Raw genomic sequence first — 14,657 nt, forward strand, 5'->3', positions numbered from 1 at the left:
AGAAGCCCAAAGCCAAGATCGGTAAATAGGAGATTATACTACATCATGACAGGCAGCAAATGGGACAGTGTAAGTACAGGCAAAATGCAGGAGCTCCCAAAGATGAAGCACAAAGGGTGACTTTGGTATGTCTGGGTTTTGTGGACAAAACCAAAGAAAGAAGAAATTAATGGTGGAAGAGTGTCCAGACAGGGCTAGCGGAATGTACTGGGGTAGAGAAGAAAAGCAGGGAGCATGGTACATTCAGAAGACTAAGGCTGTTCCCCATGGTGGAGCCACAGAAAGGCAGATGAGAGGGTGAGAAGTGGGTCTGCAGAGGTTAGTAGACTGAAGCTCATGAAGCAGAGCAGGGAGTTTAGACGTCATCCTAAAGCCATTGAAGGCAGGTGACAGGGTGGTACTCCTGGTTTTGAAAGATCACTCTTGTTCCTGTGTGGAGCAGGACTGAGGGGAGCAGACAGCAGGTGGGAACCTGGCTTCGAGGGATGATCAGGCCCGTAGGTGCTGACTGAGAGTGGAGGGAAGCATGTGGGCTCAGAGGATCCTAGAGAGCCAGAACCTGGGGGCCATGATGGCCAGGTGGGAGAAATTGCTAGTGATGCTCCTGTTTCTGGATTTTAGCTGAATATATGCTTTTGTTATTCTCAACTTATATTGGAAGCCAAAATTTATTTAGTTTGGTCCATTCATTCAACAAAAAAATTTTTAGGGCCTCTGGTGGATAAAGCAACTGTTCTGTTATAGGCTCTGGGAATGTAGCAGTAGACAGACAAAATCTCTGTCCTTACAGAGCTTTCCTTTATTTAGGTGAAAGACTACAAACAAAATAAGTAAAATATGGAATATATTAGGTAACGATAAATGCCAAGAACACAAAATACAGCACAGGATGGGGCCGTGAAGCACTGAGGGGGCAATTAAGTGTCGTTATAGACTGGTCTGGGGAAAGAGTGCTGAGAAGGTAATTGAAGTAAGGGCTGAAGAAAGTAGGGAGGCATCTCTACAGATGGAGGAGAAGAATGCTCTATACAGAGAACAGGCTGTTAAAAAAAAAAAAAATAACAAGAAGGCAAAACTATGGAGACAGTTTAAAGAGCATTGGTTGTCCGGGCTTGGGAGAAGGCAGAGGTGTTTGGGAGGATGTCGAGGGCAGCGCAGCTCCTCCGCATGATGCTGTGATGGGCGTGTGTGTGTGTTGTTGAACATGTGTCCCGACCCAAGCAATGCGTCCACTGCAAGTCACTGACGGAACCCATGCTCCACTCTGCTGGGGGTGGTGTTGTGGGGAGGTTGTACCCATGTTTGGGGGCTGGGGTATGTGGAAAATCTCTGCTATGAATGTAAAACTTTTCTAAAAAATAGGTCTATTAAAAATAATAATAATAAGGAGGCCAGTATGGCCAAGGTAGGCTTAAGGGGAAAGAAGAGTAGGAGATGAGTATAAGAGGGAGCCAGACCGGATCAGGCAAGGCTTTGTGATGGGTGACTTCTGGTTATTTGATCGGGAGAAAACCATTGCAGAGACGTACTGCAGGATTTTGAGTGGAAAACTGACAAATACTGGGTTGTGTTTTAACATGGTTACTCTGACTACTGGGTTAAGACCAGGCTGACTTAGATAAGAGAAAAGCCTGGAAATGATTTAGAAGTAGTCCAGGTCCAGAAGGATGTTGCATTGGCTTAGGGTGGAAGCAGCAGTGGTGGTAAGAAGAGTTGGGATTCTGATACTCCTTACAAGTAAAGATACTGGTTTCTGCTGTGGACTAGATATGGAGTGAAGAAGGAAGAGGAGGAATTGAGGGTGATACTGAGGTTTGGGGTCTTAGCAGTTAGGGGACTGTAGTTACCATTTAGAGAGAAACAGTTACATTTGAGATGCCTCTTAGACACCCATGTGGAGATGTCATGTAGGCCATTGGATAGATCAGCCTGGATTTTAGGGCTAGAGAAAAAATCCTGGGAGTATTTTATCACTCACATGGTATTTAAAACAGACTCTATGAGATTACTTAGTAATTAGTAGATAGAAAAGAGGCCCAGCACTGAGCGCTAGGGTGCTCCAGTCTTTAGGAGTTTGGAAATGAGGAAGAAATGGCCAAGTGGACAGCTGAGAGAGATAGGAAGAAGACCAGACCGATTTGGTTTCCTGGAAGTCACATGATGAAAGCATATCAAATCCATCTACGTTATGTGAGATGAGGTCTGGATCCAGTACGATGAGATGCCCAGGCAGTGACAGTTGAATTTAACAATATGATGCTCACTGGTAACTTCGATAAAAAACAATTTCAGTGGAACAAGAGGGGCAAAAGCCCCAAAGTGGGATCCAAGACTTGAAGGAAAGCAGTTGGAAATTAAAATAGAAGTTGGAATCTCTTAAAAGGAAGCAGTAGTTGGAGGAGAAATTGATCTCAAAAGAAGTTATTTTTGCCTTTTTTTTCTGTTTTTAGATGGAAGAAATAACACCATGTTTTAATTTGATAGGAATTATCCAACATGGGGAGAAAAGTGCAGAAACATGTACTTGAACAGGTGTATAAGTGGAGGGTTTGGGCTGAGCTGTGCTTTTCACCCAGAGAAGGAGAAGAGATAGTAGAGTGGATGAGGAAGGTAGATAGGGTGGTAGGAACTTGTGTGGCGCTTTCCTGAGTTGGGCATGTTGAATTTGAGGTGCTCTGTGAGACGTCTTTGTGGAGATACCAAGTCAGCAGTTGAAGGGAGCCCAGAAAAGCTTCAGATTAAATTCGGCGTTCATCAGCATACCAGGTCATTGGACTCAGGTGGTACAGTGGGTGAACCAGCTCAGGGGAGGTGTGCAGAGAGAAGGCAAGTTCTGGAACAGAGTACCTGGGAGGATGGGCGTTTACCGGAAGGACGGAAAGAGGGGGGTCCACAAGGGCAGAGATGGAGCCTGGAAACCAGGCGTGGCATCACTGAAGCCAGGAGAAGATAGCATTTCAAGAGGGAGGAAACGGGCGACGGTGTCAAAGGTGGCAGGTAGATTGAATATGATAATGAGACCATGGCCCATTGTGAGAACAGGTTGTTGGGGTGGTGGCGCGCAGAAGCCAGATTTTGTGTGGTGAGGAACAGTTAGACGATGAGAAAGTGGGTACAGCACACCCTGTCAAGGCTTCCAGGTGGTTCCCAGTGAAAAGGAAGGCAGGGAATTGGCAAATGAAGCATGACTTAGGGTTCAGGGAAGAGTGTGTTTGTCTTATTTTCATATGGAAGAGACGTCAGCTTTCTTCAGTGCTAGTAGGAAAAAATAGCAAGAGTTTTACTTAGAAATTTTACTCAGTTCATTTGTGTACATATTTTTTTGAAAGACTTCTTTGTAATTTCTCAAATTTTTGTCTTGTTTGTTATTTGGAGTTGCTTCTGAATCAAAGATTTTTTTTAAATTTTATTTAAATTCAGTTTAGTTAACATAGAGTGTATCATTAGTTTCAGGGGTAGTGTTTAGTGATTCCTGAGTTGTGTGTAACACCCAATGTTCATTACATCAAGTCCCCCCCTTCGTGTCCATCACCGACTTACCTGCCCCCCAAACCATCCCCTCCTGCAACCCTCAGTCTCTTTTCTACAGTTAAGAGTCTCTTATGTTTGTCTCCCACTCTATTTTCATCTTATTTTATTTTTTCTTCCATTCCCCTATGATCCCATTTTATTTTTCAAATTCCATGTGTGAGTGAAATCATGTGCTTCCTCTGTCCGATTTATTTGCTTAGCATAATACATTCCAGTTCCATCCACATCCTTGCAAATGACAAGAGTTCATTTCTTTTTGATGACTAATATTCCTGTGTGTGTGTGTACACACACACATCTTCTTTATCCATTCATCCATCAGTAGACATCAGGGCTCTTACCATATTTTGGCCATTGTGGACATTGTTGCTATAAACATTGGGATGCAAACATAACTGAAGTTTGGCTATAGATAATTTTTTTAAAGTGGCCTATTTGCCTGTACACACAGGATGATTTATTTTCCCAGAATTTATTATTTAAAATGTGATTTTATTTATAATATAGTGATGTAAGAGATTTTTAAGATCACATTTTTTAAAATCAGCCATTACTTAAGTTCTTGGTTAACTTGGAATTAATCACATGAAATTTCCCAGAACAGATCCATACTGAATTTCATTTACTGCTAAGATATAAGCCTCTCTAAATTTTTTTTAATTAAATACAAGGTGACACACAGTGTAACCTTAGTTTCAGGTGACAGCATGGCAATTCACCTTCTGTCCAGGTTATGCTGTGCTCACCAGTATAGCAGCTGTCACCGTACGACTCCATTGCAGTATCATTGACTAGATTCCCTAAGCCGTGCCTTTTCTTCCTGTGTCTTATTCATCCCATCACTGGAAGCCTGCCCCTCCTGCTCTGCGTCACTCATTTTGCCCATCCTCCACTTCTCTTTCCTTCTGGCAACCATCAGTTCGCTGTATTTATGGGTCTAATTCTCCTTTTCATTTGTTCATTTGTTTTGCTTTTTAGATTCTACATGTGTGTGAAATCATATGGTATTTGTCTTTCTAGGTCTGGCTTCTTTCACTTAGCTTAATACCCTTTAGGCCCATGCATGTTACCACAAATGGCAAGATCTCATCCCTTTTTATGGCTGTGTAATAGTCCATTGTGTATGTATATACCACATCTTCCTTATCCATTTGCCTATTGATGGACACTTAGGTTGCTTCCCTATCTTTGCTTTGTAAATAATGCAGCAGTAGACATAAGGGTGCATATAATCTTTTCAAATTAGTTTTGTTTTCCTCAGGTAAATACCCAGTAGTGGAATTGAATCATACAGTATTTCTATTTTTAATTTTTTGAGGCACCTTCATACTGTTTTCCACCATGGCTTCAATGGTTTGCATTCCCACCTACAGTGCATGAGGGTTCCTTTTTCCACATCCTTGCCAACCCTTATTTCTTGTCATTTTTTTATGGTAGCCATTTTGACAAGTGTGAGGTGATATCTATCTCATTGTGGTTTTGACTTTCATTTCCCTGATGATCAGTGATGTTGAGCATCTTTTCATGTGTCTGCTGGCCATTTGTACGTTATCTTTAGAAAAATGTCTATTCAAGTCCTCTTCCCATTTTTTAGTTGGATTACTTGTTTTTTTTTTTTTATTGACTTGTATACATTCTTTGTATATTTTGGATTTTAATCTCTTATCAGATATGTCATTTGCAAATATCTTCTCCCATTCAGTAGGTTGCCTTTTCATTTTAATGATGGTTTCCTTCACTGTGCAAGTTTTTTACCATGATAAAGTCCTAACAGTTTATTTTTGGTTTTGTTTTCCTTGTCTTAGGGGGCATATCTAAAAAAATGTTGCTCTGGCCAATGTCAGAGAAATTACTGCCTGTGTTCTCTTCTAAGAATTTTATCAGGTCTCACATTTAGAACTTTAATGCATTTTGAGTTCATTTTTGTGTATGGTGTGGGAAAATGCTCCAGTTTCATACTTTTGCTTGTGGCTGTCTAGTTTTCCCAGCACCATTTATTGAAGAGACTGTATTTTCCCCATTGTATATTCTTGACTCCTTTCTCATAGATTAATTGGTAAGTGTGGATTTATTTCTGGAGTCTCTGTTCCATTGATCTGTGTGTTTATTTTTGTGTCCGTACCTTACTGCTTTAATTATCACAACTTTGTAGTCTCTGAAATTTTGTAGTATGCCTCTAGCTTTGTTGTTCTTCCTCAAGATTGCTTTGGCTGCTTGGGGTCTTTTGTAGTGCGATACAAATATTAGGATTACATGTTCTAGTTCTGTGAAACATGCTGTTGCTACTTTCATGGGTATTGCACTGAATCTTGTAGATTGTTTTGGCTACTATGGACATTTTTGCAGTATTAATTATTTCAATCCATGAGTATGGACTATCTTTCCATTTGTTTATATTATCTTCAGTTTCTTTTGTAGTTTTCAGAGTACAGGTCTTTCACCACCTTGATTAAGTTTATTTCTAGCTATTTTATTTACTTTTTGGTGTGATTGTAAATGCAATTATTTTCTTAATTCCTCCTTCTCCTACTTTGTTATTAGTGTATTAGTGAAATGCCACCAGTTTCTGGCTATTAATTTTGTATCCTGCAACTTTACAGATTTCATTTATTACTAATAGTTTTTTTTAGTGGAGTCTTAAGGGCTTTCTAGTTATAGTATGTCATCTGCAAATAGTGACAGTTTAACTTCTTCCTTACCAGTATGGGTCCTCATATTCCTTTTTTTTTTTTTTTCTTTAATTGCTGTGGCTACAGCTTCTAGTACTGTGTTGAATCAAAGTGGTGAAAGTGGACACCCTCATCTTATTTCTGACCTTACAGGAGAAGTTCTCAGTTTTTCTTCATTATGGAGGATGTTAACTGTGGGGTTTTCATAGATGGCCTTTATTATATTAAGGTGTGTTCCCTCTAAACCCACTTTGTTGAGGGTTTTAGCATGAATAGAAAGTTTAATTTTATCATGTGATTTTTCTTCATCTTTTAAGATGACCACACAGTTTTTATCCTTTGTTTTCTTGATGTGGTATATGATACTGATTGATTTGTGTACATGGAACCATCCTTACATTCCAGAATAAATCCCATTTGATCATGCTGAATGATCCTTTCAATATATTGTTGAATGTGGTTTGCTGGTATTTTGTTGAACATTTTTATATCCATGTTCATCATGGGTACTGGCCTGTAGTTCTCTTTTTTTAAATGGTATCTTTGGTTTTGGTATCAGGGTAATGCTGGCCTTATAGAATGTATTTGGAAAATATCTATCATCTTCTATTTTTTATAACAGTTTGAGAAGAGTTAGGTATTAACTCTTCATTAAATGTCTGGTGGCATTCACATGTTTAGCCATCTGGTCTTGGACTTTTATTTTGGGGAAGTGTTTTGATTACTGATTGAATTTTGTTACTAGTAATTGGTCTGTTCAGACATTTTTGTTTCTTCCTGATTCAGTTTGGAAGATAGTATGTTTCTGGGAATTTATCCCAGAAAAGCTAGAAGTAGTTTGTCCAGTTTGTTGGCATATAATTTTTCATAGTATTCTCTTATTCTTATATTTCTGTGGTTCAGTTCTCTTTTGTTTCTGATTTTATGTATTTGAGTCTTTTTTCTTGATAAGTCTGGGTGTAAGGGTTTATCTGTTCTGTTTATCTTTTCAAAGAACCAGTTCTTAGTTTCATTATAGGTTTTAAAAAAAAAACCCTATTTATTTCTGCTGTGATCTTTAATATTTCCTTTCTTCTACTCACCTTAGATTTCATTTGTCTTTTTTCCCCCAATTTAGGCATAAAGTTAAATTGTTTATTTGAGCTTTTTATTTCTTGAATTGGCCTATATCATTGGATATTTCCTTATTAGAACTACTTTTGCTGTATCAAAGATTTTGGACCATGAAGTTTTCATTTTTCATTTGTCTTCTCGTATTTTTTTTTAATTTATTTGATTTCTTCATTGACCCTTTGGTTGTTTAGAATATAAGAAGCCTCTTCATCTGCATTTCAACTCAGTGTTTGAAAACTGATTCCTCTTTGTCCATTAGGTGGTTTCCAAAAAGTCTGTTAGCACTGTGTTTACCTCTAAGGGTGAATCAATTGTGCTTCTCAGAACTATAATTTTAAATAAGTTTTATAATACTAAATTTGTTGTGTATGTATGCATATGTGTATAGGTAGGTACTTAGGTAAGAAGGAAGAAAGGGCTGAATATGTCATGAGAATTATTGGAAATTTCACTGAGGGTTTGCTAACAATCTTGAGCTGAGTATAAGGAAACATGTTGGGGCCCATGTGTTCCCTTCTTTCCCTAACCTCTTGATTTTCGCATACTTTCTGGTACATATAAAACCAAATAAGGTGAGCACAGTCATGAAGTCTACAAATCACAGATGTATTCTCAGATTTTCAAATGAAAAGCAAAGTAGCCATTGTTAGGCAGACAAGTCAGTGAATTGAAAGGAATGTAACTTTTTTAATTTTAAAGGGGAAGATTGGGATTTGGTATGTTTAAGATATGTAATTTTTCAGAATTAAAAACACATGGTACAGTAGCCAATCGGGGATATGTTATTTTAACTTTAATTCCGTTGCCTTTCTCCCCCTCTTATGTTTTGAATCGTTAGTCAAAGTGAAAGGGAAGAATTTGAAAATGAGTTCAAACAACAGTATGAACGAGAAAAAGTATTATTAACTGAAGAAAATAAAAAACTGACAAGTGAACTTGATAAGGTGAGTGATACAACCTAGTTTTTATTCCCTGAGCACATGCTAAATGTTCAGCACTTTGATAGAAATTGTAGATAATTTTGTATTTGATGGCCGGTTTGGGTTTAATATTTCTCCTTATACGTTGGGTTGGTACAGGCGAGTTTTCATTACAACAGTCTGTACGGGAGTTCTGGAGAGAGGGTTTTGCTTATCTCATCATATTCTTTGTCCCATTTATTTTTCAAGCCTCTGTTCTTTATTTCACTTTCCATCAACTCTCTTTGTCACACTTTTCTCCCATATTTGGTACTTACTCTTTCGTGGCTGTTGGAGGTAAGGTGATCCTTGGCCAGAGCAGGAACATTTAAGCCAAACTGGAGAAGTTTTGACAACTCTGTTGTCCTGTTCATGAGGGAAAACTGCTAATAGCTAGAAATAATACTGTTGGTAGTTAGGAATCTAGAGAAACTATCTCTGCCTAAACCACTGTAGCTTGAATAAAGAGCAGAACCATTCATCAGATTTAGAACAAAATGTCAAATACTTAAAAGGAATCGTTTTTCGTTTAGTAGCAGATTTCTTGAACTGCCATTATTCTGCATTTCTTTCATCAGTTCTTAACAAACAGTTGTAAAAATTCTAATATTATCTGGACGTTTTAATCTTATTTGTATTTAAGAATGTTTGGGTAATTGTGTTTTATAATAATTTCTAGGATTTTCCTCCAATAAAAGTATTTTGTTCAATTATTAGTTATTCCAATAAGAGACTGAAAGACCATGACTAAGTAGTCATAAAAGAGAGACTCTTTATTGTCTCTCTGTTTTCCCTTGTGTTCCCTTGTGTTCTTTCACTACTTTCCCCATGACTATTTCGTTCTTTATACATTTAATAATGACTTTGTTTGTTTGCTTGGAAAGTATTTGAGAAACAACTCCATTTGTCCATTTTGTAAAGTCTTATGGAACTTATATACACAGACACCGTGAGAAGTGGCTAGAGGTAGCAGAGACAGTAAGTAGTATGAATGTTTAAAGTATGAAAAATATGTGAAGGTGATCGTGTAATTCTTAGTTATTTCCACTAAAATAAAATAACAATATTTGAGTTTTATCCAAATAGGTCACATAATTGTTATTTCATGTGTTTGACTAATATGACTATAAATTAAATATTATTTGTCTATTAGACAGAATTTAAGGTTCTTTTAAGAGTAACCTTGATGTAAGAAATGTAATTAAACTCTAGAAGGCCTCTGCATATAGTTTCTAAACAAACTACCTAGTAAAAAATGCATATAGTCCAAGAAAAATTATATTACTTAATAATCAGTTTGTATGTAGAGCAAATCTTGTATTCACCCCTTGGTTTTATTTTATTAGTAACCATAAAGTTCTACTGAGTTTATACCAGAAATACATATTTGGAGAGAATTTGTGAGCAATACTCTTATGATTGTGATGAGATGCAAAGAATAAAAATAAAAGCCTGTGTCCTAAGTTAATAAAAATAAGACATTACCTTTTCTTGCTAAATTGAAACGTATGATGAAGGATGAGTAGAACTTTGAGAGCAAATTCATATGGTGGGGTAATATTTAATGACAAATGATAACAAGGAATTATTTATTCCCAGAGAAATAGAGATGGATCTGGGTTCTGCTGCCTTTTCAGTCTCTTCCCTACTTTTGCTCCTTTTACAGCCTTTGCTTCTCTTCCTCTTTAACTCTCAGTTCACCGTGATTAAGCCTCTTCACTGTTTCTTTCTGTTCATTCATTCTCTGGTTTAATTTGAACTGTGTTTCTTCATTAAGAGGGATAACCAGAGAATACTTTTGTCATTGCTATACCAGCTCTTCTGTCTGGGACCTGAGTGAAGAGAGCTGAATTTCTTCTCAACAGAACTTCTAGTATAGAAGCTAGAAAGCAACTATTATGTTAATTTTGAAATTTATTTAATTAATACTATGACTAGATTCTCATATTCACATTTTTAAACTCCAAAAATTAAAAAAATTTTTAAAAGATTTTATTTATTTGACAGAGAGAGAGAGAGATCACAAGTAGACAGAGAGGCAGGCAGAGAGAGAGAGGAGGAAGCAGGATCCCCACCGAGCAGAGAGCCCAATGCGGGGCTCAATCCCAGAACCCTGGGATCATGACCTGAGCCGAAGGCAGAGGCTTTAACCCACTGAGCCACCCAGGCGCCCCCAAAAATTAAAATTTTGAAAGAAATTAAAAAGGACTACCAGAGTGACTCAACCAGTTAAGCATAAGACTCTTGAATTCAGCTCAGGTCATGATGCTGGACATGGAGCCTGCTTGGGATTCTCTCTCTCCCCCTACCCCTTACCCCACACAAGTCAGGGGTGGAGGAGCAGTGAAGGGCAAAGGGAGAAAGAGAATATTAAGCAGGCTCCATGCCCAGCACAGAGCGCAGTGAGGGTGGGGCTTGATCTCATGACCTGAGATGATGATCTGAGCCAAAATCAAGGGTTGGATGCTTAACTGACTGATCCACCCAGGTACTCTTTTAAGTTTCACTTTTTATTAAAAGATAACTTATTGCAAGTAAAATTAACCATGTATTTTAGGGAGTGAAAGTAAATGGCTTCCCATAAAGAAAAATATTATTTGTACCCTGTTCTTAAATTATTAAACAAAAAGTCTAAATTATAAAAATTATATAAAGTTACCCATCATCTCATTACCACAAAACAAATATTTTAACTTTATATGTTCCTTCCAGGTTTGTATAAATAGTTACGTAGGTGCAGTCATACATGCATTCCATTTTCTAATATGCCTTTCACTTAAAATGTCATGATCATGTTTCCATATTCTGTACTATGCTATTCCATATTATAAGCCAGATATGTCAAGGTACAAATAGTAAAACCTTCTCATTCCCAAAATAAGCAAAATGAACAAATACTTGGGTAGACTTTACTAAGTGCAGATCCTCTTCTAAGTTATTTTATATATATAATTTAATCCTCACAAAAACTCTGTGAGGTATACACTATTACTCTTGCCATTTTATGGATGAGGAGACTGAGGCAGAGGGGGGAGATGAGACTCCTTTCCTAATCAGAGGACCAAGGAGTGGCCAGATGGAATTTGAACACATGCAGTCTGGCTCCAGAGTCCATGCTTTTATTTAGTAATAATGAAAAGATTAGCATTTTTCTAATACTGAACAAAGTCTACTTAAAACTACTTATAACTATTGTAACATGGTCTTGCAAAAGCTGCGTTTCTTCTTCTTCCTGCAGATATCTAGCTGACATCACTCACAGATTAGTTGGAAGGACTGTCAAAAGCAATAGTAATGAAAAGTAATGTGTTGTATTAATTAGTAAAGACATTGCATCTGCAAAAAATTTTTCAAAGATAGCTGGTAGACTTCTGTCTATGCTAACATGAAGAGATTGATGAAACCTCTCAAGAAAAATTTCAAAGTGTACATAACTGTCAAAAAACAACCATTTCAGAGCTCTGGGAATTAACCAGAGGATGACCACTACAGAACATTGCTGAGATAAATGAAGGAAAATCTAATGGAGAGATGTACACGGTTAATGGATCAAAAAACTTGGAATTGTTAGGACCTCAAGTCTCCTCTAATGTTTAGGGAAATCCCCATCAAAATTCTGATAAGACTTTTTGTTGGAATTGAGAAGCTTATTCTTAAATTTATTTGGAAATATAAAAGACCTATAATAGCCTTTTGCAACAAAAGTTGGAGGATTTACCTGACAGTCTTTTGAAACTTACTGGTAGTTTTGGTATTATGGAACCATAGTGTAATGGTCTAAAAATAAGCCCTCATATTTGTGGCCAATTGATTTTCAGCAAAAGTGCAAAGCAATTCATTGGGAGAAGGATAATCTTTTCAACAAATGGTGCTGCAACACTTAGATATCCATGTGAAAAATTAAATTCTTATACCATATAAAAACATTAACTGAAAGTGGATCATAAACTGAAACATAAGAGATAAATGTAGAAGAAAATTTTCACTATTTAGGGTTAGTCAAAGATTTCATCTATATCAATCAAAAGTATAACCTATGAGAGAAAAATAATGATAAATTGTACTTCATTACAATTTAAATACAACATTAAGAAAAGTAAAGGACATACACAGATAAGGAGGAAACATTTGCAAATCATTTACCTAATAAGAAACACATTCAAAATATAGAAAGAACTTAAAACCCAATAATTAATAATGCAAACAACTCCGTGAAAAAATGGGGGAAAATTTTGAATGGACATTTCATGAAAGATTGATGAATGACAAGCAAGTGAAAAGATGTTCAATATCATTAGGAAAGTGTGAGCTAAAACCACAGGTACATAGAGCTATACACCATCAAGAATGAGTGGAATCAACAAGAGTGACCATACCAACTGTTGGCAAGGATGTGGAGGAACTGGAACTCTACACTGCTTGCGGGAGCATCAGGTGGTTATATAGTCACTTTAGAAAATAGTTTAAGAAATTCTCAAAAGGTAAGCATACCCTTACCACATGACCCAGAAATTCCTGGAGATATTTAAGAAAACTGAAAACAGAGTCCTTCTAAGGACTTTTGTATGCATGTGCATAGCATCATTATTCACAATACCAAACAACTGGAAACAGTCCCAATGCTCATCAGCTAGTGAGTGAATGAGCAAATGAAGTTTACTATTACCCATATAATAGAATACTACTCAGCTGAAAAAAGGAGGGAATTTCTGATACACACAATACTATGGTTGAACCTCAATATTTTGGGGAGTGAAAGACAAAAAACCTACATATTGTATGATTTCATTGGTATTAAATTTCTTGGAAAAGTAAAAGTATAGAAACAGAAAACAGATCACCAATGCTTGGAACTCAGTTTGGGAGCTAGGACTGACTGCAAACCAGCAGTGGGGAAATTTCTCCTGTACCAAAATTAGATTGTGGTGATTGTTTCACAGCTGTATAAGTTTATTAAAAATCCTTGAACCATTACCCTTCTAATGGATAAATTCTATTGTATGTAAATTTTATCTGTAAAAAGAACTTTTTCAGAGGTTAAGTGGAGGTACACCTTGAGGTACAGAACTGAAATCCCTTATTATCAACAGGCATATAGGGTATGTGTTGGCATCAATAGCTTCTCTGGACCCCATTGCCTTCTGAGAAGACAGTGAGGTTGGAGGTAGGATTAAACAGGGAATTACAGCTGTGCTCCTTTGGTAGAGGGAGAGAAATAAAGCTGTACTGTGACTTGTGCCAAAAAATGTCTATGTCTCAAATAAGTACTGGCTAAAAACTGAGAACAACCCTGGGTCATTAGGACTCCTGATCAATTTAGATGGGGGAATTGGCCCACTGTGACCTATGGCCAGATCCAGCCCTGAGACTGTTTCTTTATGACCCATGAATTAAGAAGAATTTTTACATATCTTTTTTTTTTTAAGATCTTATTTATTTATTTGACAGAGATGACAAGTAGGCAGAGAGGCAGGCATAGAGAGAGGAGGAAGCAGGCTCTCCATGGAGCAGAGAGCCCAATGGTGGGCTGGATCCCAGGACCCTGGGATCATGACCTGAGCCAAAGGCAGAGGCTTTAACCCACTGAGCCACCCAGGCACCCCTTTACATATCTTTTAAATAAGTTTTTCTAAGAATAAGATGTGATGGAGCCCATGCCTGGCCCACAAAGCCAAAAATATATACTATCTAACTCATTGGAAAGTTTGTGGACCCTTGACTTAGAACATGTTTTACCCTGTATTAGTAACTGAGTTAAACATACGCACACATACATATATATGTATGCAAATATGTATATACACATATTCACAAACGCATATGTATGTGTAAAGACATTTATTGTAAGGAATTTGCTCACCTGATTATGGAGGCTGACAAGTCCCAAGATCTGTAGTTTGTAGTCTGGAGACCCAGGAAGAGCTGCTCTTTCAGTAAGAGTGCAAAAGCAGGAAAAACCAACCTCCTAGTTTGAAGGCATGTAGGCAGGAGAAATTCCCTCCTATTCATCTTACTCCTTAGGGTCAACCTTTTTATTCTCCAGGACTTTGGCTGACTGGTTGGTCCTATTGTGTTAGGGAGGGCAGTCTGCTTTATTCAGTCTCTTGATTCAAATGTTTATCTCAGCCAGAGACACCTTCCCAGACACACAGAGTAATGTCTGATTATGTGTGTTGCCATCCTGCGCCCAGTAGGTTAACACAGAAAATTAACCATCACCTGACCACTCATCCCCACAAACTTGTAAATAGCTTTTCTAGGAAAAACCCATCTTCTTCAGGTTGAGTAATCAAAAAGAAATGGACACAGGAACACAATATTTCTATAAATATACCAAAAAGCAAGAAAAGAATAGTAATAACTAATGCAGATTGAGCATTTATCA

General features: G+C 37.3%; 1 protein-coding gene across 23 annotated transcripts in view; it reads left to right on the forward strand.

The window, feature by feature from the left end:
• Nucleotides 1-14,657, forward strand: part of CDC42BPA (CDC42 binding protein kinase alpha) — a 329,433-nt gene that overhangs the window by 231,417 nt on the left and 83,359 nt on the right. For all 23 annotated transcript variants that reach the window (XM_082702369.1, XM_082702391.1, XM_082702387.1 and 20 more), the window contains one exon: nucleotides 8,152-8,257. In XM_082702369.1, the coding sequence (XP_082558495.1) occupies nucleotides 8,152-8,257 (106 nt within the window). The remainder of the gene's footprint in view (nucleotides 1-8,151; nucleotides 8,258-14,657) is intronic.

Source organism: Mustela nivalis (genome assembly GCF_964662115.1).
Source record: "Mustela nivalis genome assembly, chromosome: 16".
In the NCBI taxonomy this organism is placed as follows: Eukaryota; Metazoa; Chordata; class Mammalia; order Carnivora; family Mustelidae; genus Mustela; species Mustela nivalis.